General features: G+C 44.1%; 1 protein-coding gene and 1 long non-coding RNA gene across 2 annotated transcripts; one reads left to right on the top strand and one right to left on the bottom strand.

The window, feature by feature from the left end:
- Positions 1 to 72: 72 nt before the first annotated feature.
- Positions 73 to 17,541, bottom strand: LOC310709092 (peptidase inhibitor R3HDML-like). The gene is made up of 6 exons (XM_083508280.1): positions 16,638 to 17,541; positions 15,674 to 16,021; positions 11,621 to 11,739; positions 9,138 to 9,240; positions 4,496 to 4,611; positions 73 to 2,342 (listed from the first exon to the last, which is right to left on the bottom strand). The coding sequence occupies exons 2-6, from the start codon at positions 15,932 to 15,934 to the stop codon at positions 2,210 to 2,212; spliced, it is 732 nt and encodes a 243-aa protein (XP_083364406.1). The 5' UTR covers positions 15,935 to 16,021; positions 16,638 to 17,541; the 3' UTR covers positions 73 to 2,209.
- On the top strand, positions 4,608 to 22,651 carry LOC310709131. The gene is made up of 7 exons (XR_014527337.1): positions 4,608 to 4,726; positions 5,079 to 5,730; positions 8,457 to 8,582; positions 9,125 to 9,372; positions 15,146 to 15,274; positions 21,962 to 22,053; positions 22,257 to 22,651. It is a non-coding gene; the product is annotated as an uncharacterized lncRNA (long non-coding RNA).
- The last annotated feature ends 3,590 nt before the right edge of the window (positions 22,652 to 26,241 follow it).

Raw genomic sequence — 26,241 nt, 5'->3', positions numbered from 1 at the left:
CAAACAAACCCTAATTTTTGTCACCTAAGCCAAATAAATAACTTAGGACCCCATGGGTTTTAAAAGTTATATTTTAGTTGAAAGAAGCCCGCTGGGTCTTGTAAGGTGTTCGCTTCAGGATCAATGTGAACTTTTATTTATGTATTTAATATAATCTAATACAGATCTGGTTTGTAGAGCCAAAAAGTGTTCACACACACACACACCAATTGGTTCCACGGTCAAACTGCTCTCAACATCAATAAGTTTCTCCTAATGTTGAACCCAAATCTAACCTCCTGTAACTAAAGCCCATTAGGTTTAGTCCCATTTTTTGTGTTGGATCTTGTCTATGCAACAGTTCTTTGGGGATTTAAAGAATGCAATTAAGTCCACCACTCCACATAGGACTTACTTTTTAAATACCCCTGACTATCATCGTTGCCATCCTCTAAACGCTTTCCATTTTGTCAATATCATTTTTGAAATACATTGCCCAGAACTGAATGAGAGTACTCCAGAAGAAGTCTCACCAGTGCAGACTGAATTGGAACTATTATTTCTCCTGACTTGGAAACCATGATTCCATTAGCAAAGCCTGCAATCCATTAGCCTTTTCCTTGCAGCCTCATTGCGCTGCTGACTCATGTTCAGCTTGTGATCATACGTCTTATGAATGAAGGTACCTGCTTTCAGCTAGTGTATAGGATTATTGAGCTACATTTTCAAATAAAGAAGAAATACGCAAGTGGTTTGGGAACCAAAGAATTTATTGCAGTCTTGTGAAGAAGAAGAAGAAGAAGAAGAAGAAGAAGAAGAAGAAGAAGAAGAAGAAGACGACTACTTATGGAAGGATGAATGGGATGTTTACAGTAGAGATTTGAACATACAGAGAGATTTGAGCTCCCTGTTTCCTTAACCATCCCCACAAAGTGGGCCCAGAGTTATGCCAGCCCCATAGCTTTTATAGTAATGCCATCCCACTGATCGCTTTATGAGTTGTTTAAGAGAGTAACCAAAGCAAAAGGCTTTAGTCAACATTTGCTAAAGAAACTTTGACTATAGTAAATGCTTTGGGAGAAGGCAATTATCAAATTTAACAATTATGATGGTTACATAGACAGGGAAGATTTAATCAGGTATGAAAATATGCTCACAGGAGGAGGAATAAATTATGAGAGCATTACACTTGCTTTAGAACTAGTCAGGAAACTGGATGAGGGACGCTGTTAAAATAGTTCATGTGGTGCCTAAATCAGGGTGGAGGACCTGTGGCCCTCCTGATGTTGGACTAGCATTCCTGACCATTGGCCATTTTGGCCGGGGCTGATGGGAGTTTGATAACACGGAGGGTTGTGTGTGTGCTACAGGACCTAGATAGTGGTGAGTTGGGGTCAAAACCCACCTATTTTACCCAGTGTTAGAAACTGAGATATGAAAGCTAGGAGCTAAAGGGCACTTTAAACCTAGGTTATGGGTGCAACAAGGGAATGTCTAGGCGCGCTTTTTTATAACGAGAATACAAAGCTGAAAATGAATGAACTGCAGCTAAAATATTATGTCCATTTTTCACATGGTCTAGTCCTCATCTGAAGACTGCAAACAGAAAATAAAGAAAGAAAGAAGCCATACTTCCAGTCTTCTGAGAGTGGCTGGAAGTGGGGAGGCAGAAAAAGATCCTCCTTTCATTCCACTCTGCAGTTTCAATCTGAAATCTTAGGCGCTGTACTAATGAAATTCCCTCTCGCAAAATGTGCCTAGAACAGTGGGAGTTTCCAACACTGCTCTTACCTTGAAAATGTGCTGATTTGTTTTCTAGCTGCAAGGAACACTGAGAGAAGCAGCACCAGAACAATTAGTTGTTTTGACATAACAAAAACTGAGAAGCCCTTGAAATGGGCTTCCATGTGGTGGGTACAATGTAAAACAAATATTGTAAGAACACACAACTACAGCAAAGTTTAAGAACCTCTTCCCTATAGAAAACAATAGGGAATGTCAAATGCAGGCCCTTTATATATATAGATATACCTGTATATAGTCATGAGAAGAAATATACTTGAAACTTCTATGGGAGAGGTTCCAAATGAAAGGGAAAGAGCAGCAGCCAAAGACTTCATGTGCATAAATAATCAACTTATTTTACAATTTGCTGTACACGGTGCCACGCTTCTGCGGTTCTGTCATTTCCAGAGGATCTGTGCTGGCGCTCAGAGCCCATATGCCTGGTTCAGAACCAGCTCACTTTATTGGATTTGAGTCCTGAGTAACACATGTTGTTGCTGCAGGTTCCTCCGTAACTAGGTGGGCAGGCTGAGCAAGGTCTCCCCATTTTGTAAGGTGCTTCTCCCACCCAGTTTCCCCTGGAAAGAGAAAAAGAGGCATGAGACATGTTTGTTTCATTGCTGGACACTTGGATGTCACACGTCACTCTTAGCACACCCTCCCAAAGGGCTGCCTACCCACCATACACCCGGCTATCTATTATGTTCTTATGCTTGTTTCATTATTCAGTTGAATAAGAGTTACCTGATCTCTGAGGAGTCCACCTGCAGCTCATAAGAAGAGCCCTAATAGATCAGACCAAAAGTTCTCCTCGTCCAGCATTCTGTTCCTACAGTGGCCACCCAGATGCCTCTAGGGACCCAAGCACCAAAGTGTTGAGGCTCTAGCCCTCTTCCTTTGTTGATGCCCACATTCAAAGAGGTAAACTGTCTCTGATTTTGGAGGTAGCATAGAGCCATCATAACTAGTAGCCACCACTGATAGACCTCACTCAACATTAATTTGTCCTATCTCCTTTTAAAGCCCTCTAACACAGTTAATACGGTAAGTTCCATAAACGAATTATGTTTCTGCATGAATCACTGATCTGCGCATGCCTAGAAGAGCAAGCCTAGACTAATGACTGAAGCAACAGAGGTCATGTCTGGGGGTAACTGAACCTGCTGCATTCAGGTAGGTAGCCGTGTTGGCCTGACGCAGCCGAAATAAATAAATAAATAAATAAATAACTTGTCCAGAAGCACCTTAGAGACCAACTAAGTTTGTTCTGAGTATAAGCTTTCGTGTGCACACACACTTCTTCAGATACAGTCATACCTTGTGTTGCACGTTTTTGGGTTGTGCACCTTGCCAAACCAGGAAGTACTGGAAAGGGTTACTTCTGGGTCTCAGCAACTTGCGCAGAAGCACCGAATCACAACCCGTGCATGCTCAGACATGGCGCTGCGGGTTGTGAACGCTGCGGGTTGTGAACATGCCTCCCGCACGGATCATGTTCACAACCCGAGCGTCCACTGTACCAGAAGTCACCAGACCCTTATATATAGTGGGAGGGTGAGGTTTTTCTCAGAAGGGTAGTAGGAGATGGGTGATGGACTCAATGGGTATGGTAAACCTGTTGATGACTGTTAACAACCACAATTAGTCCTACAGGAAAAAGCAAGGGATAGCATGCAGATGACCAAGATCAGGGGTTGGTAAGGTTTACCTCGCCTGGGCCGGTTCACTCCAGCTGAGATCCCTCTGTGGGCTGGATCGTGAGTGTGCACGGCCACAATTTATGGCACCTCAGCTTGCACAGACATAATTTCCGGCATCTGAGCATGCACAGATGTGATTTCCAGCACCGCAGAAGTGAGTCCCCATGCCGTGCTGCACTGGTTTAACGCAGCGTGCAGGGACTCGTCGAGTGGGCGGCTCAGTTCGGGGGATGCTCGGGGGCCAGTTAAACAACCCCCGTGGGCCGCTTGTGGCCCATGGGCCTTAGGTTGCTTACCCCCGACCAAGATGAACCTGCTGCATGTCTGTATCAGGAACGGTGCAGACACACAGCAGCATTTACCCATGCGCAAGAGAGATTGACTTGAAGATAGCATAACAATAAATCAGGCAGAGATACTGAGATCAGCCAACTCTGGGGAAGGCAGCATTATCTAATTTCCTGTATCTGGTGCACAATTTGGAAATTTGGGCTTTAGGGTAAATTAATGTGCACGGTCATCTACCCAGCTATACCAAAGAACATACTATGTATCCCTCCTTGTATTGAAAGAATGCCTCAATGTCCTTTGGGAGGACATATTTTTTCAAAGAGGAGTGGCAAGGGGAGCGGCGGTTCACCCTTTCTCCTCTGGCCAGGTCTTCCTATCGAATATTGCACCTCACGAATTGCTTCTACACATACCTCCTACCCCACCATTGGAACTCTCATGTGAAGTTTCAGTTTCTCTATACCAGAGATGGGGAGATTGTAGCCCTCCAGTTGTTGCTGGACTACAACTCCCATCATCTGTGACCAATGACCATGAGGGCTGGAGCTGTTGAGAGTTGGAGTCCAACAGCACCTGGAGAGCAACGCATTTGCCAGCCCTGCACTAGACCGTTCATCAGAAAATGTCCCGCAGTCCACCAGTGGACTTTCTGTACTAGGTAGCTTTCCAGCTTTCTGCCTCTACTCTGCCCCAAAGTTGCTGTGTTTTCCAGGATGAACCCCCTGCCCCAGTTTACTTACTTGATGGCATAATTGCACACTAAGTAGATTGCTCGGCGCCACGTGCTGCCCCACACATTGATGTTGGTGCACGTATGGAGGGCACAGCCAATTCGGTTGCTAGAAGCCCACACCATCTGTTTGAGACACAATAAACCAGTTATTATAAGAAAATGGCAAACCTGAAACCAGAATATTTGTCCTTGTTAGGGCACATCCATGACTATGGTATTTTGCCTTAAGTATATGAAGGCATGGGATGCGGGTGGTGCTGTGGGTTAAACCAGAGAGCCTAGGACTTGCCGATCAGAAGGTCGGTGGTTCAAATCCCCGCGACGGGGTGAGCTCCCGTTGCTCGGTCCCTGCTCCTGCCAACCTAGCAGTTCGAAAGCACGTCAAAGTGCAAGTAGATAAATAGGTACCCCTCTGGCGGGAAGGTAAACGGCATTTCCGTGCGCTGCTCTGGTTCGCCAGAAGTGGCTTAGTCATGCTGGCCACATGACCCGGAAACTCCCTCGGCCAGTAAAGCGAGATGAGCGCCGCAACCGCAGAGTCGGCCACGACTGGACCTAATCGTCAGGGGTCCCTTTACCTTTATATGAAGGCATGGTCTATCAATGGCTAAAAAATTTAAGTGTCAGAACTGCATGTGTGTCGCTCAGGCTTCCCCAGCCTGGTGCCTTCCATATGTTTTAGACTACAGCTCCCATAAGCTCCATGCAAAACATCTGGAGGATGCAAAGGCTTCTGTAGCTGGACAGTCTGTAGCAGACAGCATTAAGAGAGAAAGAGTTAAAGACCACCCCAAACCAGGGTCCCAAGGGTCTCCTGCATCTTGAGGTTTCTTTTTGAAAGCCACCCACAAAATTGCTAATTGCATGAATGTAGATATAAAGCTGTCTTATACTGAATCAAAACATCCGTCCATCCACCTAAGTATTGTCCACACTGACAGCAGATCTCTAGGGTTTCAGACAGGGAATCCTTCCCAGCCCCAAAGCAGATGTGCAACCCCCAAGCAGCTGAATATAATTCTAATTTTTTTAAGAAGCAGGTGTTCATTTTTTCCTTCTTCCTCTTCTTTCTAGTCTGCTTCCTGTCTCTTCACTGCCATTTCTCCAGACACAACACACTGGAAATGAGACAGATGAACCTTCAGGAAAATGGAGAAAAAGGTGTCTAGGAACCAGACAGACACCCAGACAAATATGTGGGGCTGGGTATTTCCAGAGACAAGAGCAGAACATTCTGGAGATGTGAGGAACACTGTTCATTATGGGTTGGAAATGCTTTGCCGCAGACCACGTGGGAGAAGACGGTTTCCCACCTTGGCTGGCCACTCATACTTGGGGATGAGCAAATGAAGGGGATGTATTCACCGAGGTGCCAGATGTTTCAGAAACATCTTGTCACCACAGAGATGACTCACTGCGAAGGAGGCAGGAAAGGGCTTTCCCTTTCCTTGAGGTGCTGTTTGTTCAACATCAGCTACTCTGTGAGAAGGATCAGGAGAATCAGGCAGGCAGGCAAAGGAGATCTCAGAGCCCCAGGTGGACCATTCTCTCCATCACCCAGGGCCAACTAATATCAAGGGCCCCTCCAGACTGAAGGAAGTTTTCCTTCCTGGGTGTATTCTGCAACATGTCATTGATGCAATAAAAAGTACATTTAGTGGTGGATTTACATATACTGGACTGTCTACAGATCATTCTGCTTTAGCAGTAGTTCTGTAGCATTTTTTCCAATGTTATCACATTACTATGATCTGGAGGAGCACTCACATACACGGGCAGACATACAGTTGGGTGTCTCCTCTGCAACCAGCAAAAGGTCTAGGTAACCACTGTTATCTTCTTCATTGGGGTGGTTCAGTTGTGACAGATTGTCACAATTTTAAATATATATATATATATATATATTTGCTTTCGTAGATTTTCACGGGTACAGGAATGCAGGTTTTGGTGTCTTCGGGTGTCTTCCCGTGTAAGAGTTGGGGTGTCTAGGCGACGTTTCGACGAGGTCTCACTCGTCATCTTCAGGCTGGTGCTTTCGGCTTCTTGTTACTGGAACAGAGCAGGATCTCAGTGTTTGAGTTCCTATAAATACTGTTGAGGGGGTGTGGTGTATAGCCTCCAACGTTCTGGGCAGAGAGGAAGTTCCCAGGTTAGTGTGCCTTTTCTTCTTTTGTTCCTTAATTACTTGAGGGATATCTTGAGTGATTTCTTGAGTGATATTCTGAGTACCACTTAGGTGGGTCATTAAGTGTGGATTAGTTGCTAAAGCTTTCGTGTCTTGACCTCTTGAGCTTGTGAAGAGTTTTTCTGAGAAGATGGCTGTACTGCACTTAGTTGTGCTCTGGCTTGGCTTCGTGTATAGGGGCGAGCTGTGGTTTTGTGCCCTGTGCCAGCCAGATCTGTGTAGGGATTGCAGGGGGGTGCAGCATCCGGAGGTGCCACTATGGTTTGGCTACTGGATGGTGTCTGTAATCAATCTGTAGCCAAACCATAGTGGCACCTCCGGATGCTGCACCCCCCTGCAATCCCTACACAGATCTGGCTGGCACAGGGCACAAAACCACAGCTCGCCCCTATACACGAAGCCAAGCCAGAGCACAACTAAGTGCAGTACAGCCATCTTCTCAGAAAAACTCTTCACAAGCTCAAGAGGTCAAGACACGAAAGCTTTAGCAACTAATCCACACTTAATGACCCACCTAAGTGGTACTCAGAATATCACTCAAGAAATCACTCAAGATATCCCTCAAGTAATTAAGGAACAAAAGAAGAAAAGGCACACTAACCTGGGAACTTCCTCTCTGCCCAGAACGTTGGAGGCTATACACCACACCCCCTCAACAGTATTTATAGGAACTCAAACACTGAGATCCTGCTCTGTTCCAGTAACAAGAAGCCGAAAGCACCAGCCTGAAGATGACGAGTGAGACCTCGTCGAAACGTCGCCTAGACACCCCAACTCTTACACGGGAAGACACCCGAAGACACCAAAACCTGCATATATATATATATATATACATTTCAGATTTTGAATAAAATTGCTGTACTGGGTTATTTCACATGTCAAAGTCAGTGGTGTGAATAAAAACTTCCTATGCCTTATAGTTTTCAAGTTATGGGATGGAAATCTCCAGCATGGAACCGCTGAACTATCAAGCAGTTCAGTTCTATCACTTGCAACCTGCCTCAAGTTAACAAGTTTTTATGTTACTGTATGTTAATTAACTTTTAAGAGGCCAGGATGTTTGTGACATCATCGGCACTGGTTTGTGAATGGTCACTGTAATTACTTTATATCCATTTAAACTTTAACACAATCGCCACAGTCTGAATTCTTGCATTACGTTTCTCTCACTGCTAACATTTTCATGTTTATATACCTGCAAACTTAGGATGGAAGTCCAGGCATCTGATGAAGTAAATTCCAGACCATGAAAACTTATGCTATAACAAATCTGTTTGGTTACAGTTTGCCCAGACTATATTTTGCCCTTTGCGGAAAGGATTCAGGCACAGGCCAGAAATTTAGGTTTGCACAATTGAAGAGGATTAATTTGCACTGTAGCCTCAGTGGAACAGATCCAGGGAAAAGCACTGGAAAGTGTGAGGTGAAAAAATGATCAATAGACTATATGCAACCTGGGATGAATTCTCAGTCAGGACCAGACATAGTCTAACCTCCGCATAAACTTTGTGCAAGTAAACCAGGATAAATGCTCAATAAAACCCCAAGAAAGCCCTATATGGTGCAAATATATTCATTGTCATTTTTGTTGTTGTTTTTTTAAAAAACAAAAAAAACCTCACAGATACTTGTGGTTTGTTAGGGAATGACAGAGGCCATGAGATGTTAAGAAGGGTGCTCCTGGGTCATGAAGAGAAGCTGTTTGTCTAAGTAACAGATCCTCATCATAGTGACTTAAAACATTCCATGTCCCTGTGTGGACGATTTCTTTTTCTTCTTCCAGCCATCTAGCTGAGCTGGAACTGAAAACCTTTCCTGTTCTGGATGGGACAATGGAAAAAAAACAGGCAATGCTTTCAGAGAAGAAGCCGAGGTTTAGACCGTACATTTGGATTGTTGGCAGACAGTGGTGAGTGGCAATATAAAGGACCAGGGTTGGCAACGATGGAGGTAGAAATACTTCTCTTTAGTATGAACCAGAACAGGGTTGGCAAACCTGCGACTCAGCTTCAACTCCCACCAGCCCCACGAAGTGTCTAGGGATTGTGGGAGTTGTGGTTTAACACCATCTGGAGGGCCAAAGGTTCACCACACCTGCCCTAGAGCATGGCTGAAGATGATCTCTTGGGAAGCTTCCTTGTTCCTGAACTTCTGCCCCATCCCTCTTGCTGAGATATGAACCATTATGTTGGTGCAGCATCACAGTTAAAAGCAGGGACTATTGTCCGCGGTCCACATCAAATCTCTCCCACCAACTCTCTTGGTCTGCCTTAGGCAAAACGTTATCCTTCGTTCTCAGCTCCCAAACCTTCAGCATTGGGGGAGGTGGAGATTGTTGGCCTCATTTAGGTTTGTTGAAACAAGGGATGTGAAGCATCTAAGGAAAGTGCTATTAAAAACAAATATGATTTGTTACCTGAGCCACAACCACTGTTTCTTTGTCTCTTACAGGAATATACTGTACCTGGGTATAATGGCTGCAGACAGGGCCACTGCATTTGGAAGGGAAGGAGTAATGGTGCTTCTCATAATACCAAGATTTCACAAGGTCCAAAGCTGAACGGTACCTATAGAGGGTCACACACAATGCAAATGTGAAGAAACCTGCCTATCCAAGCACAGATGCCCCAGGCCCAAACTATGTGATGCAGGAAGGTGAGGAGATGCCTCCAACCATCAAAGCTTCCCACCTCTTCCTGGTAAGCACAGAGTTGAAAAGGATGCATGACTGACCTGCTGGGAGCCTGAAGGGCCCTGCCTTGCTTCTCCCCTCCTGGTTTGGGGCAGGGCCTGACAGGCTCCATAAAGGAGTGCTTCTACTGCTGCTGGGCAGAGAGGGCTCCATTTTTGTTTTTAAATTGCTTTTACAGTGGTACCTCGGGTTACATATGCTTCAGGTTACATATGCTTCAGGTTACATACGCTTCAGGTTACAGACTCCGCTAACCCAGAAATAGTACCTCGGGTTAAGAACTTTGCTTCAGGATGAGAACAGAAATTGTGCTCCTGCGGCGCGGCAGCAGCAGGAGGCCCCATTAGTTAAAGTGGTGCTTCAGGTTAAGAACAGACCTCTAGAACGAATTACATACTTAACCTGAGGTACCACAGTATTTTTTCTATATGTCCTTTTAAATTGTGGTTGATTAATACTGTGTTCTTAGTTTTAGATTTTATGATTTATGTGGAAATTGTTTTCCATTTGGTTGTGTACTTTTTTGATGTGTTTTATTTATTGTTTATGACTTTTGTTATGTTGGTAATCATGTAAATCTTGTCATGTTGTAAACCGCCTTGAACATTGTTTTAACTATGGAAAGGCGTCATACAAATAAAATGATGATGAATGAATGATGAATGACAGAATCAAAGACGTGTAGAGTTGGAAGGGACCCCAAGTGTCATCTAGTCTAACCCCCTGCAATGCACATGTCAAACACGATGCCTTCTGAAGAAGTGTGCATGCACACAAAAGCTAATACCAAGAACAAACTTAGTTGGTCTCTAAGGAGCTACTGGACATTTAGATAGATAGATAGATAGATAGATAGATGGATAGACTGCGTCAGACCAGCACAACTACCTACCTGAATCTAGAACGATGTATTTGTGTTAGTGTCCCCCCCCCCCCCTCATTGCAAGAGACAGCCACTGAAGTGGGGGGAAAGGGCAGACGAAACCTAGGCATTGATGTTATATGACATGTATTTATCAAAAACACAGGGGGACACACAACACACTGGTGTGTCAAGTCATCTCTGGTAACATGTACCTTGGACCTAAATGCCTTTTTTTTTTACCATTGCTGTCAGAAAACAGCACTTCAATAGGAAGGCACTGGACATAGTAAAAGATCCATCGAATCCTGGTCACTGTCTCTTCGAGCTCTTGCCGTCGGGACGGAGAAACAGGACAATGAAGACAAGAACGAGACGTCTTAAGAACAGCTTCTTCTCCAGAGCGATCTCGGCCCTGAATGGGAAGCTTTGAAAGTCATCTAATCTCCCTTGCTGTATTATACTGTATTGTTTAATTAGTGTTTTTATGGAGCAGGCAAGTAATTTCGTTGTCCCCGAAGGGGGCAATGACTATAAAGATATTATTATTATTATTATTATTATTATTATTATTATTATTATTATTATTATTATTATTATCAGTGTTAAGGGAAACTAGTGCAAAAAGGGTTTCCTAAAACTTGCCTTCCTTTACACACTCCCCATGCCTCCCTTAAATCCACTCTGGCAAGAGGAGAGGGGAGATCACTCTGTCAGGCAAGTAGAAATTATTTCACAGATGCAGCAACCTCCTTAGTGCTACACTGAATTCCACCCATAATATTTGAGTGAGGTGGAGGCAACACTGAGGTTGATAGCATGCTTGCTTCCTTTGCAGCACACATGCCAATTTTTTACATTGTGCACTGTTTAAGGTAAAGGTAAAGGGACCCCTGACCATTAGGTCCAGTCGTGGCCGACTCTGGGGTTGCGGCGCTCGTCTCGCTTTATTGGCCAAGGGAGCCGGTGTACAGCTTTCAGGTCATGTGGCCAGCATGACTAAGCCGCTTCTGGCGAACCAGAGCAGCACACGGAAACACCGTTTACCTATTTATCTACTTGCATTTTGACGTGCTTTCGAACTGCTAGGTTGGCAGGAGCAGGGACCAAGCAACAGGAGCTCACCCCGTCGCGGGCATTCAAATCGCCAACCTTCTGATCGGCAAGTCCTAGGCTTTGTGGTTTAACCCACAGCGCCACTCGCGTCCATTGTGCACTGTTTAGAAATCCCTTAAAACAAATATAGCCCACTTGATCCATGAAAAGAAGGGCAGGACAAAAGACTCTCTCAGCTGTTTAGAGGTATACTTGCAGTGGTGTTCATTTGTACAATCAGTGCAACATCTTTCATGCAACATCTATAGACCTAGCATTCCCAGAAGACACTGCTTACCTGCCCGAGTGAATGGCAAGGTTTTGACCAATGAATTTCATCAGTTGTGGAGGTCCATGGTCCCATATACACTGTTTTGCCCAGGCTTCTGCAGATCTGGCAAGCCTCTCATCCCACACCTAGTCGATATGAGGCAGGGGGGTGGGAGGGAGAAAGAACACACAACAGACAGTGAGTTACTGCTGCTCAAGGTAAAACAAAGTGCTCAGTCAATCTCTCAAACACTTAACAAGATATATGCCATACAGGCAAGAGAAATATCATAAGCATAAATGTTGTTCCTTGGAAGATATAGTGTCATAGGCTAGTAGATTCAGAAATAGCAAGTCAAACAGCACAGCTTCACTTCAGACTAGGAAAGTACCTGCCTAATGGTACTTCATCTGAAAATCTTCCAGCACTTGGAAATCTAGCATGTCAGTCTGACATGCCCAACATTCTGCCTGATATGCTTACTTTCCATGCTCAGATGGTCTTCTCACATGAGGGAGCATTCAAACATGCTTAGCCTGTCGGCATTGTTGTTGTTTTAATTTATGCACTTTCATAGACGTTCAAGGTAATTTGCAACCAGACAATGAAAACGAGTCAAAATAGGGTTTAAAAGAATACAAATAAACACCCTAGGCGAACTGTCTGAAGTCGTACAATGCTATTTGTGCACATGTCAGTTCTTAAGCGCTGCTTGAGTTGTCAGGTGGTCTGTTTAAATCAGCCCAATGAGGACAGGGGAAAGGGGTCATGACTACAAGCTACACCCCCTGGCCATGCATGCCTGTGGCAGCAATACTGAGAAAGAGAGGCTATGCACAGAGATATCCTGGACACCAGGGGTTTAGAAATCATGGGGTTGCAGGAAATTGTAGACCCATTACTTTGGGGGAAGGAGGGTTCCAGCAGGGTTCCTAAGCAGAGGCATACCTAGGAGTTAGTGAAACTGGCTCCAGCAATCTGTCTCCAGTTATCTGTGTAAAGCAATGAGCTTAGACAAAGTGAAAGGGGATGAGAGACAGGAGAAATAGCAAGGCGGTGTGAAGGTAGATCGCTAGAGACCATGGAGTTGTGACGTATATGTCTGTGATGACGTGTCACCGCTGCCACAGCAAGATCAAATGTGGGAGAAGTTTCCCGTCCTTCTTGTACTGCAGGACAAAGGGGTGCATTTTCTCTGCCCTTCCTTCTCTCCTTTCCCTCACTCCAGACACTTCAATTACTTGGGATGCATAAAAGGTAGTAATTTCTAATGTGGCTATTGCTGGCACAGCTCCTTGCCAAGGCACCCTAGAGATGCCTCTGCCCCTATATCAGCGTCCTATGCCCCTTCTCATGCACCAATTAGATTCAAGCATGCTAGAGTTACATGGAGTTTATTTTTATTTATTTTATTGCATTTATATAACACCTTTGTCTTCCAAGGATCCGATTTTTCTTTTCGGATGGAGCTTTGCATGTTCCCTCGGCCCTAAAGGTGTTCAAGGCAAAAGTGGTTCCCGTGCTTGCTTATGCTGCCCTGCTCTGGGCCGTGATGACAGACCTTGCTCCTCTTGAGACTCTGCAAAACCAATTCCTACGTCGGCTCCTAATGCTCCCCCTGTGCGTAAGCAACGCACCCACGCGACTAGAATTGAAGATTGCATCCTTAGAAACTTGCCTGTGGAAGCAAGTCTTCAATTATTGGTTATCATTGTGGCACAGATTACCAGACCATTACCTTGTCCAATGCTTATGGCGAGATGAATTCTCCAGCCTTTGGACTAGTAGAATTCATGCCAAACTCCTGAGTTACGGAATCTCTCCCTTAGATTCCCTTAATCTAGATCAAATCACTGCTCAAAGACTGATCTGCCAAAGACTGGATGACATTGATTTACAGCGAAACTATACGCTGGGGGGAGGTGTTTGTTCGCCCCAGAACATTGGTATCACTTTAACTTACTGCGTTTCATCATACCTCTCCTCCCTTTCGTCTGTTGCCCATAGGCTGGCCTTCACCAAAGCGAGGTTTAACGTTTTTCCCTCTAATGTCCTGAGACATAGATTCTCAAAGGGACAAGCCTCCGCCATGTGCGAATGTGATAGGGAGACGCCGGAGTCGCTTCAGCACATTATGTTCACTTGCCCCTTGTTCAATGTGCCACGGGCAAATTTGTTGGGATCAATCATACAGAAGCTAGAGGGTACCCCACCAAAATTCCACCTTGCCCAAATCCTGCAGGATAAGGATATCCATACGACCCTGAAAGTGGCTAAGTTTCTGGTCGCTGTCCTTACCCAAAAGCGCTGCCAAGGAGCACTACAAGCTAATTAAGGCGCAGTATGTCATTCCATCTTACAGTATTTTATTGTTATAGTGATGTTTTAGCGGCTGTTTTTTCCCACGTGCATAAGCTGTTATTTATGTCTTGTTTTTATCTGTATGGGCCTATGGCCGTAATAAATATCTATTCTATTCTATTCTATTCCAAGGATCCCAAGGTGTTGCACATGGCTCTCCTCCTCACAACAACCCTGTGAGGTAGGTTAGGCTACGAGATGGTGACTGGCCCAAGGTCACCCAGTGAGCTTCATGGCTGAGTGGGGATTCGAACCCCGCTCTCCCAGCTCCTAGTCAAACATTCTAACCGTTATGCCACACTGGGACCCTGCACTGTGAACCAGGCTCCCAAAAAGTGGTGATATGCAAGTAGCTAAAGAATGAGCCTAATGCGGAATTAGAGGGATGTGGGTGGTGCTGTGGGTTAAACCACAGAGCCTAGGACTTGCTGATCAGAAAGTCGGCGGTTCAAATCCCCGTTGACGGGGCGAGCTCCCGTTGCTCGGTCCCAGCTCCTGCCCACCCAGCAGTTCGAAAGCACGTCAAAGTGCAAGTAGATAAATAGGTACCGCTCCGGCAGGAAGGTAAACGGTGTTTCCATGTGCTGCTCTGGTTCGCCAGAAGCAGCTTAGTCATGCTGGCCACATGACCCGGAAGCTGTATGCCGGCTCCCTCGGCCAATAAAGCGAGATGAGCGCCACAACCCCAAAGTCAGCCACGACTGGGCCTAATGGTCAGGAGTCCCTTTATCTTTTTTTAATGCGGAATTATCTAAAACACTGAAGATTTTTCCCTCAGGCAGTATTGCAATTTTGGGCCGGAACTGTTGCTAAGGGCATTGCCAAGGACACTCTCTGGGCTATCTGAAGACTCTGCTCTCTGCTGGCTCCTTCCCTGCCCCTCCTTTTTCCAGAGAAGAGCTTGAAACGGGCTTCATTGAAAGGTAACTTGCTCTTACTTCAGTAAGGACCTTGATATTTTGAAACTGTGGGCTTTTCATTTCATTTCTCCGTGTTCATAAGTCTCCACCCTGTAACTTTATAAAAGAATGCCATTTGTGGGCTGCATTATTGAAACGCAGGAGGATGCTTTACTGTGCTCTGTAAAAACAACAACAGCTTTTTTTCTGAGTGCGTGTTCCTTGCTCTCATCTCTCAGCGAGCTGTAATCTCTGCAAAGAAACCTTTTGCTTTCTCTATCGTTGTCTTTAGGTGCTTGAACCTCAAAAAGACATAACCTCATCCTACATTCGCCGCTCAGCAGAACACCAAACAAAACACAATCAATAATCTAGTGTGCCGCTTTAAACAAATCCCTGTGGAAAAATTGCTCTGCTTGAGGTAAGTTCTTCGCAAATGCTTAGCTGCAAGGCAGCCCAACCACACTGCTTCTCTGACACTGTTGCTCCTTTCCTCCTCCTTCAAAGTATATGTAGTAGATTTTCAGAAATATGAATGACAAGGGAAAGGCCTTAGTTCATTGGTAGAGCATCTGATATGAATGCAGAAGGTCTGAAACACTGGAGATCCATTGCCAGTTGGGGTAGACAATACTGAGGTAGATGGACTAACTGTTTGACTGAGTATATAGCAGCTTTGTATGTTCCTGGAGCATTGAGGTGCTGGTGGATGTATAAGCATCAAAGGAACTAAACAGGTGCCATATTTACTTTGCATAACATCTCAGTGGTCATTGTTCCTTCCCACCCACCATCAGAAGCAAGCACAAAGGAAACTCACCATATATTCCATGTTAGACGCTGGTGGAGACACTTGTGCCCGCACTTGGTTGTGGTAGTCCAAAAGCGCGCTCATATCCCGGGGGGAAATATAACGTTTCCTGCGAGTCCTTGGTACACCCAGGCCAGATGTATGGCCTGCCTCAGTGCTACTGGTTGGGTAAAGGACCTCAGTAGTATTGGGCAGCATGGAGGAGCTGGATTTCTGCATCATCCAGAAGACCGAACCAGTAAAATATAAGTGCACATGCAAGAGAGTCATTTTAGGATTTGCACACTTTTTCCTTCTGAGTCTCTAGTTTTGATTTCGAAGGGCAATCAATATGGCAAATATTTTTCCTTCCGGCTTCTGTGTGTATATAAAGAAAAGGAAGAGACTCGGTTTTATTTGTTGCCTTTCCTTGGGGGTGGGGGTGGGGAGGAATGTCATCAGAGATGGAAAAGGCGATTGGAAAGACACCCAGAGAAAACTTTACTCAGAGCAGGAGTGAACGAGTTTAGCTAGGCTGCATTTATACAGAGCTAAATTTCTAAGACCAGCTGTGAAATCTCCAGAGGTATTTTATTTATTGCTGGTGTTCTAGAAAAGAAAAGTCCTGTCCCCCCCCATCTTTGCAGGAAAAAAATCCCATTCCAAACATTGCAGGGACCTGTCAGAGGGGTGCTAATTAGTACCATTTTCTTATGGTAGCTTCACCAACTTCCCAGAGTTTTTGCAGAGATTCAGTCCATCAGGCAAAGTTATTGCAATAAGCAAGAAGAAACCAGTAATACATTAAAATAAAAGTTGATTAAGGAAATCAAAAGGCTAAAGGATTTTTTCCCATTTGCTTCATTTCTGTTCAGAAAGAGGACAAAAATAAAAATAGCAAAGACTTTTTATTCTCTTTTTTTAGTCCTAGAAAAGGCTTCTAAGATACTGTAGTCCTTAAAGAAGCTGAGATGACATTTCCCAGACTACATACCTTGAAGGCTGCGCCAAGAACAGCTGAGAATTCTTAGTTGCCGCTGCAGCAGTAAACTCAGAGACTGACCTTTGCAAGCAACCTGCTCTCAGGGACATGTGGCAGAGAGATTTAACACAACCAAGCCCAAAGAGTCTTTGATGGCAATCTGACGCAGAAATCCGCATCTGATCTCTTCCCTTCGGGAACATCCTCAAGTTTGAAAAGGGTCCAGCTGAGCAATTTATGGCCTTTCCCCTGTGTACACATGGCTCCGTCTCTACCGAGTGTCTCTGCTTGTTGTGAGCTTCGAGGTAGGGGAAGCTGTGAAGAGCAAGTAAATGGAAGCCTATGCCCTGAAAGTTGAGATCAGTTTTTCTCCAGGGGCAACATGCATTTAATTTAGGAGAATTTCTGCACTTTGGGGAAGTGACAAGGCTCATTCGGTGACACAGTCTGCGAGCAAAAGGTCCTGGGTCCAGTCTCAAGCATCTTCAGGTACAGCTGGGAGAGAACCCTGCTTGTAACGGCACTGCCATTCACTGCTGAAAATACTGAGCTAAATGGACCAATAGTATGACTCGTTATAAGGCAGCTCCCTGTGTCCCTAGGGTTGTTGTCAGACCTAATGCAGGAGAACATGCATGTCTCCAGCAGTGGCAGGTGACACAGGACACCTGGTGTCTCAAATTTCAGAGGTGCCATGTGCGGCGCCAAAATCTGGCGCCCCTCCACCTTCCATTGGACTTCACAGTTGAGGCACCTGTTGCAGCACTCTAGAAGCTCCGCGACTGAACTAATTGCTTTCCCCTAGATCTGCACTTGGTCATCCCAGCAGTAGAGGTATTGCATTTCCTGGGATGGGGAAAGGCACTGATGCTGATCTTACCCTTCCTTCAAATGCTGCTGTTGCCACCATGCACATTGCCAGTGTTATGTATGGAAGTTCTCACCCTGGGCCAGCAGGGGGATACTGTAGATAGTTATGCAAATGAAGGATCGAAAGTGACGTTCACTGATTGGATAGTTTGTATGCAAATGAAGGATCGAAAATGGCATTCAGTGATTGGATAGTTTTAGAAAGTTGCTACAGTAACTGTTGTACTGGAACTCTATATAAGCAGGCTGACTGAGCCCTTCAGCTCAGTTCTGTTCTGACATCTGAATAAAGAAGAGCTGTTTGAAGAATCGCTGTGTCGTCTGATATGTTCGCCCACAACTTAACAGCCAGGACTCCTGCAGATACATCCTTTTCATTGCGCTATGACAATCTGTGCTCAGGGTGCTTGCAGGGTGGTCATGTTGGTCTTGCTTTCAGTACAGTTTCTGCTTGGAAAGAAAGAAAGAAAGAAAGAAAGAAAGAAAGAAAGAAAGAAAGAAAGAAAGAAAGAAAGAAAGGAGGGAGGGAAACAAAGGCGACATCTTTTGTTTCATTTTGGTGGGATTTTATTGGATACATTTAAAAGCAGAAAATTTGCCTTTGTCTCTTCCACAAGACTCTCAATAAATTTGGTATAAGTAACATCTAATCAGTTGGAAAAAAATCTTGTCGTAACGTAGGGCCTTTTATTCTTCGTACTCCTTGTGCCTCTGATGGTTTCGGTTATAGGTCTATGTATCTGTATATCTTGCAAGTCATGTGCCCCACACCTCTTTCTCGTTTCTTATGATGGTACCCTCCACCCACCTGCCTGTATCTTATTGCAAATATCTGGATAAGCAAATATATAATTTCTTCTTGTGAATGTAACATCCCATGCCAGCCTCAGTTTGGTTCAGTTCAGTTTTTATGTGTTTGTCTCATGGAATTCTATTTTGTTATTTGGGTTATATGGATAAAATAAAATAAAAAATACTTCAAAAAATTCTTTGATTTTCACAGCCTTCTTGGACACCGCCTCTGATTTTTATAACTCTCTTGGACAGGCATCGTTTTGGACTTGTCTGCTAGCCCTCTCTCCTGCATTTTATACATTTTGTGAACCTCTGTTTTAGTTCTTTTAAATAACCTCCAAACTTCCTGAAGGGACTGGGCTCTCTAACTGTATTTAATGATTTATAGTCTCTCCTGGAAGGAGACAAAATGAAGCCCAGCACATGTCGCCACTGAAGCCTGCAGTATCACAGTGTTATGTCCATTTAACCTTCCAAACACATTACGTTTGAGAAGAGACTTTTGGTTTCTGTTTGACAGCCTGAGTGGTCTGGATCCACTGGGGCCCAGCTGTGGATGTCAGCCACTGCCATAAAGCAAGCTAACTTGAAAACATCTTATTATGGGGCTTTGTCTTGGGCGCAGATTGAAAGGCCTGCTTAATCAGCACCCTGCCAGACAATCTACATTCCAGGAACTGGTAGGTTTTGTATCCCTGCCAGTGTAATATCCTACAGCCCAGACTGTCCTGTTTGCCAAAGCACACGGTATCTGCAGAGAGCGCTTTGTGATGAGCCAAAAAGCACACACAGTTTGACTGAAGTCAGCAGCCGTCCCCAACCAATTTTCTTTTTTAATGACCGGAGAAAGAGAGAAAGAAAGGAAGAGGAGATAAATCTTCAAACTGGCTAACCATGCTCGTTTCACATTGGCCAGTCACCACACCACGAGCGCTCAGTGGTTGACACACAGGCAGAAACAATTGGCTTCTAATATACCAGGCTGTCTGCAGACCTGGCAAGATGGTACGTCCTGCCCTGCAGTGTCAAACCAAAAGTCCGTCTAGTCCAGGCATTTGCGTCCAACAGCAGCCAGCCAGCAGTTTCTGGGAAGCTCACAAGAAAGCAGAAAAACAATAACCAGTGCCAGATTAATGTATAAGTTAAACAAGCTATACCTCAGGGCCCCACTCTCTTGGGGGCCCCCCAAAAAAATTTAAAGGAAAAAAACACCCTGGATGTACACTTCCAAAATATAAGATAAAATAAAATAAAACCTACATCCAGCAACAGTGGTTTGTGTTGTGTAGGCTCCTATGATGTAAGTAATGGGCCCCGCCTGCTAGTCTGCTCCCGAAAATCACTGGTTTGCTCATTTCTATATATAGGGTGCCTACATTCTGCATGTGCAAATGACTTTAGATACTATTAGGTCCATAAATTACCATATAGCATATATTCAACACAAAAAACAGCTACAATTTGTTGTTGACAAAGGACAGCTGGACATATAAAGGGCCCCATTACTTTCAGTAGCTTATGGCCTCATCAAACCTAAATCCGACCCTGACAATAACTCTTCCCTGTTATTTGTCCCCAGCATCTGGTACCCTAATTATGTCCCTAAAGTTCAGTTTTAAAGCACTTATCTGCCTGCTGATGATGCTAGTACATAATGAGACCATTTTTTTTATCCCCCCCCCCCATTGGTTGACATCCGTCTGTCATGGGAGATAATGGAGAAGTGTGCCTTTGGGTGTGAAGACAAACCATTGGAAGCCACAGTGCCTGCTCTGGCTGTCGAGACCGATGCAGGAGAGACATGTTTTGTTGCAGCTGGGGCAGATGAAGGTGTCTGGTTGTGCTACTGCAGATGCAGCATGGCGTTTCTTCTCTCTTTCCCCCTCCCAGCGATCATTCCTTCTCTGGCCACTGCTACAGGTGCGCAACCTGACTGTCTCCAGGCACTGGAGTCATCAGCATGGGATTCCCACACAGTGGGGTCAGTGTTGCCAATCTTCATGTCACATTTGCAGGCATCTTTGTAATGCACATTCCCTTCTTTAATGGATCCACTTTGAGCAAACTTGAAACTTTGCAGTGTTTGCACATACAAACAAATGTTTCCAGGGAGGAGATGTCGTTGGAACTCAGCCCACTCAGGTGTCAAACCGTGAAACTACAGTTGAAGCCCTCATGGGATTAAAGTTGATGCTCCCTGTAAGAATCAGGGACTATGCTGAAAATTGTGACACTAGGCCTCTACAGTGAAGTTGAACCAAGATGTCCCGAGGGTATTTGCTGGATCTCACAGGATTGTTTTAGATTTATTTATTTATTTATTTATTATTTATTGGTTTAAAATACAAACATACAATGAAGGTAAGTATTACTGAGCTAAATACAAAAAGAAAAAAAAACGAAAAGATATTTAAAAAAGAGAAGTTTGAAGCAGAGACAAGAAAATGATAAAAGGAAAAAAAAGACCAAAGATTTATACATTATATCTATCAAAATAAAAATATTTTTTGCAAAAAAATTTCTCGTTATACTTTTTCTGTTGTCATGGTATTGCACAGTTTTGTTTTACAGTATATCCTTTTTCTTACATTCCACTATAATGTTTATTTCAGTTATCTACATTTGTTTATTGATTTCACGTGATTTCTTTGCTGGCCCTCCGCCCCACGTTGAACCTTAAATCTTGTTAGTGGTCAGTGTTTTCTAAACCACCAAGACAGAAACATGATGTCTCCTGGCCAGTGTTTCTGTTACTCCATGCCAACTGGCATCCTGTCATGTGGTGTATCAGGTATGGAAGCAGAGGCTGCAAATGTGAACATTTCACCTCTTCTGTGGCTTAAACAAAGAGTGAAGAATGTCAGAAATGGGGCAGGCGAAGGTGAGTGGGGCTCAGCAAAGGAGTCAAAAAATCCCAAATCTAAGGCACCACCATTTCCCAGATTTAGGGAATGCCACTCTATACCTAATGACCTATCAGACATGATTTGTCTGTGACCCTAAGTGGTCTGGTGCCTGATTTTCCTCAATTTATTGGATTAACTTTATTGGATAAGCCCAAATTCACATGGGGGAGCATTGAGATTAGTGTTGTTTCAAGGTAGCATGATGTGGACTTCACAAATCAAATGGGAACACAAACAAGTGCAAACACACTGTAAACTCTGGAGGTGACAAGCTCCGAGGTGAAACTCCCCTTTGGTAGATATACTCATTCAATCTTCTCTTCAATCTAGAAACTGATTTTCTAGATCCTTTTCACTTGTTTAGGCCATTTTAGCACAGCAACTGCTTTGGTCACCTGTACGATGACCTCTGTTGGGAGAGAGACAGGGAAAATGCATCATTGCTAATCCTCATTGACCTCACAGCAGCTTTTGATTCCGCCGACCATGGAATGTTTCTGGAGTGGCTGTCCGACTTAGGGGTGGGTGGCACCGCTTTGTGGTGTTTCCGGTCCTATTTGGATGGTCATTTCCAGAGGGTGATGCATGGGGAGTGTTCTTCTGCCCTGTGGAACCTTCAATTTGTGGTTCTGTAGGGTTCAAGTCTATCCCCTAGGCTGTTTAACATCTACATGAAACCACTGAGTTGGGTTATCCGGAGTTCTGGACTATGTTGTCACCAAGATGCTGATGACACACAGCTCTACTTCTCCTTTACATTTGCAGGTGTGGCAGTGGATGTGCTGGACCATAGTCTTGTCCCCAATATGGACTGGATGAGAGCCAACAAACTGAAGCTCAATTCAGCTAAGACTGAGGTACTATTACTGGGTGGTTACACTCCTCTGAAAAAGCGGGTTCATAACTTGGGAGTACTTTTGGGCCCTTTGCTGTCACTTGAGACTCAGGTGGCCTCAGTGGTGTGGAGTGCCTTCCATAAGATTTGGCTGGTGGCCCAGCTGCAATGTTTTCTGGGCAGGAAGAGCCAAACTACTGTTGTCTATGCTCTACTAACCTGTAGGTTCGATTACTGCAACACGGTATACATAGGGCTCCCTCTGAAGATGGTTTGGAAACTTCAGCTGGTTCAGAATTCGGCTGCTCACCAGGGCAAGACAGTTTGAGCATATAACGCCAATCCTGGCCCAACTGCACTGGCTGCCAATTAGCTTCCAGGCCCAATTCAAAGTGCTGCTTTTGACCTATAAAGATTTAATGGCTCAGGACTGCAATACCTCAAGGACCACCTCTCCCCATACGAACTGACCTGGGCCCTGTGATCACCATCTGAGGCCCGGTGCCTTCGCCACAAGAGGTTCAGAGGATGGGCAACATGATGAAGGACCACACATATCTGCTATTTGGGTCCCTGAAGCACAGATTCACACAAAGCGGCAAAACGCTCTTGCAGGTTATTAACAGGATTTTTTTTTGGTGTGCATATGCAAAACAAAGATACAGGGCGATCAGTACGCAACCTGTACACAGTAGTCAGGGTGCGCCCCTTTATATAGATTTGCAAAATAGAATACCACCTGATCTCTTGTAAGTCACCTGAATTCTTGTAAGTCACCTGATTTCTGGGAAATCGAAACCTACAATAAGTTCCTATTACTATATAAGGTCTTGGTCTTCTCTCCCTCCTTCCTGCAACCTCCCTCATCCTGGTATTACAAGAAATCCTTGTTCCTTATCTCTATCTGCACAAGCTAGACATTCCGAGAGGCCCATTTGCAATGTAACATTTAAGCATGTCCTTCAGTAATAGAACAATTATATTGTAATATGCTCCTTCAATGAGAACTGGACTTTTCTGCAGCGGCTCCCCATTTGTGGAATGCTCCCCCCAGGAAAACTCACCTGGCACCTTCAGTACCTATCTTTTAGGCATCAGCAAAAACGTTTCTCTTCAACCAGGCCTTTGGCTGATTAACAGTCTATGAACTTTTCAATTTATTTGTGGGAGTGGGGTTATTGGTTTGTTTGTTTTTATTGTCTATTTTGTGTTCTCATTTTGTATTTGATCTTCGGATGAAGGGTGGTATACAGATTTAATACATAAAACAATAATAATTATCTATAATCTTGCAAGGAAAAAGAGTTCACAGTTTATTCCATTGCCAAACTGTTGCTACTCTTACGTCTATCTTTAGAGTGGAACCTCGGGTTGCGGACGTAAGCCGTGATGGAGGCACGTCCGCAACCTGCAGCGTTCACATCCTGAAGCACCGTGTCTGTGCAGGTGCTGGCATGATTTGGCACTTCTGTGCATGTGCAAAGTGCTATTTAGTGCTTCTGTGCGAGCGGCGAAACCCGGAAGTAACCCATTCCAGTACTTACGGGTTTCCCGTGGTCTGCAACCTGAAAACACATAACCTGAAGTGTCCGTAACATGAGGTATGACTGTATATCCTTTCCTGGCATTTGCTACAACTTGAATTTACCTGAAAAAGGAGAGGCAGGAGTGTTGTGTGGACAGTGGGTTAGACAGCTAATAAGTCTTCTGGCTACTTGTCTGGAAACTCGGTCTGCAGGAACTTCTATCTTACCTAGATCTGCCTAATTTCTACTGCCCTCTTGCTATATTTCTGTGAACCATTTATATTTAGCTTTTCTTCCCCTACTCAGCTATTTTCTCTTTTCTATTTATTTCCACTTTATTTTAATTATGGTCTAGCCAGGAGAGGTCTTTTCAAAAGACCTGGTTCAGTGGGTTGGTTAGATTTGTTCCACTGAAATTTCAGGGCAATGCTAAAATGCTCAGCTTTGGCTGGATTATTCCTTATATATGCACTAGTTGAATTCTGTCCTGATGATACTAGTCGCTCTCCCCAAATCCATTGGTATCACCTGATGCCTGTGGACTCGAGTCAGTAAATCATGCTCACTTAGGGCACATTTTTGACCTTGCTGTCAAGTATTACTTCACAGTTACAGCCCTTACCTCCAGGTGTCCTGGCACACAGCAAAGGCATCTACTGCTGAAAGTCCCCCCTCTCTTTTAAAAATTATATTTTCACTTAGTATACAGTGTTCTTGCTTTTGTGTACTGGCAACAGCAAGGACCACCATAGCTCACAATTGGAAGGATTTTCATGAGGTGATATTAGATCTATGGTATCAGGGAGCGTGGCAGGTTGCAATTTTGGAAAAAATAATAATAATGCAAAAGTTGAGGGTTGCTGATGGGCAGAAAAGAGGGCACTTTTGAATCAAGTTGGTTTCCATTTATTAACTTTGCTAATGCAGTATAACATGGTTGATTTCTGCTATCAGTATATGCTCACCAATGGACATACTAACTGATTTTTGATACTATTTAATACCTACCGTATGTACACCTAAAAGGAAGGACAAGAGAAATTGACTGTTGTGGGGTTTTTTTGCAGTACTACTGTATTGAATTTTGAAACAATGCATTTTCACTTCTTTGGGTGCATACTTTTCATATACTGACAACTTACCTTAATTGTCTGTATGTGCTGTTTAGCTGGTGATATATCGCGATATTGAAAACCAGTTATCACCGAGCCCTACAATGTATAAAGATATCTGTGGAAGTCTTATAGCAACCAGGATGCCAAAATATACTTTAAAGGTGAGATCCCACGCCCATACAGTCTGAAGAAATAAATACTTGAAGGCAGTTAGATACTTCTTTTTTAAGTTTTCTTTCAATTTTGTTTTATTTTGTTAGCATCAATAAATTTTGTGTGTGACATTAAAGGGAGATAGTTACCACATGCCATAAAAATCATCCTTTACTGTTTGCTGTTTATTTTTTGAGTCTACCAAGTTTGGAGTTTATTCATTCTGTCAATAAGAGAAAAATCTAACAAGTTCAAAATAAGAAACCACCAGATCGTGAATCATTCCAAACATATATTTTTTTAAAAAAATCCCTGAGCCCAACTTTTTTACACAAAACTATCTAAAGGTGGCCGTCAGCTGACCTCAAAACTTCCCCTGTATTTCTCTCCCTTTACATAGTGTTATAGTACACAGACAAAAATATTCATAGATTATTTCATTGACTGCATCCAAACCATGACTCTTATAGGCAGTGGCTTAGTAATAAAGCTCAGCAAAGCATTTGAGAAATCATGCCTAGAATCCTCTGCAGCATTAGCTGCTGGCTTCGTACCTTCCTGATCAAAGGCTGGTTTGGTGTCCCAGCACAGACTCAACAAAGTGAAATCAGGACACCCTGGCAGCCTTTAACCTGCAATTTTCATGCCTGAAAGGAAGTGTGCCTCAGCTTGCGCTGTGACCGCTGTATAATTAATTTGCTCAATTTCTTTCCAAACCCAAAATTAAGACAGAAAGTGACCCGCAGGCACCAGTTCAGAAGCAGGGGTGGTTGGTTTTTTTTCAGGGGGAGGGGGCAGGTGTTCTTGTTATAATTGTTTCTCTTATGGCTCCCATCAGCAACCATGCAGGTTTCTCTGTATTTCTAAAGTTCCTTTGCCCTAGACAACCAGTGTCTCCACCTCCATCGTTCAGCCCGGACACTGAGATCCAGCGCCGAGGGCCTTCTGGCGGTTCCCTCCCTGCAAGAAGCGAAGTTACAGGGAACCAGGCAGAGGGTCTTCTCAGTAGTGGTGCCCGCCCTGTGGAACGCCCTCCCATCAGATGCCAAAGAAATAAAACCAGACTTTTAGAAGATATCTGAAGGCAGCCCTGTTTAGGGAAGCTTTTAATACTGGATGAATCATTGTATTTTAATATTCTGCTGGAAGCTGCCCAGAGTGGCTGGGGAAAACAGTCAGGAAGACACTTTGGTAAATAAATGGATGCACATAGAGAAAGTGTGATACAGAAGTACACAGAGACAGCTGCATTTCAGTGATTTTAATGCAAGTTTTTCAAACCAATGCAGTCATGGAAATAAACTTCTCTTGATCTGTAGCATCCAGTCAACTCTAATTTTTCTCCGTTTGGTCATATGCTCACACATATGATTGAAAAGAAAGTGTGCCTTTCATGTATGAACTGGCCCTTGCCTC

This window comes from Podarcis liolepis (assembly GCF_965112155.1).
Source record: "Podarcis liolepis genome assembly, chromosome: 6".
NCBI lineage: Eukaryota > Metazoa > Chordata > Lepidosauria > Squamata > Lacertidae > Podarcis > Podarcis liolepis.
This window is presented reverse-complemented; position numbering and strand designations above follow the sequence as displayed.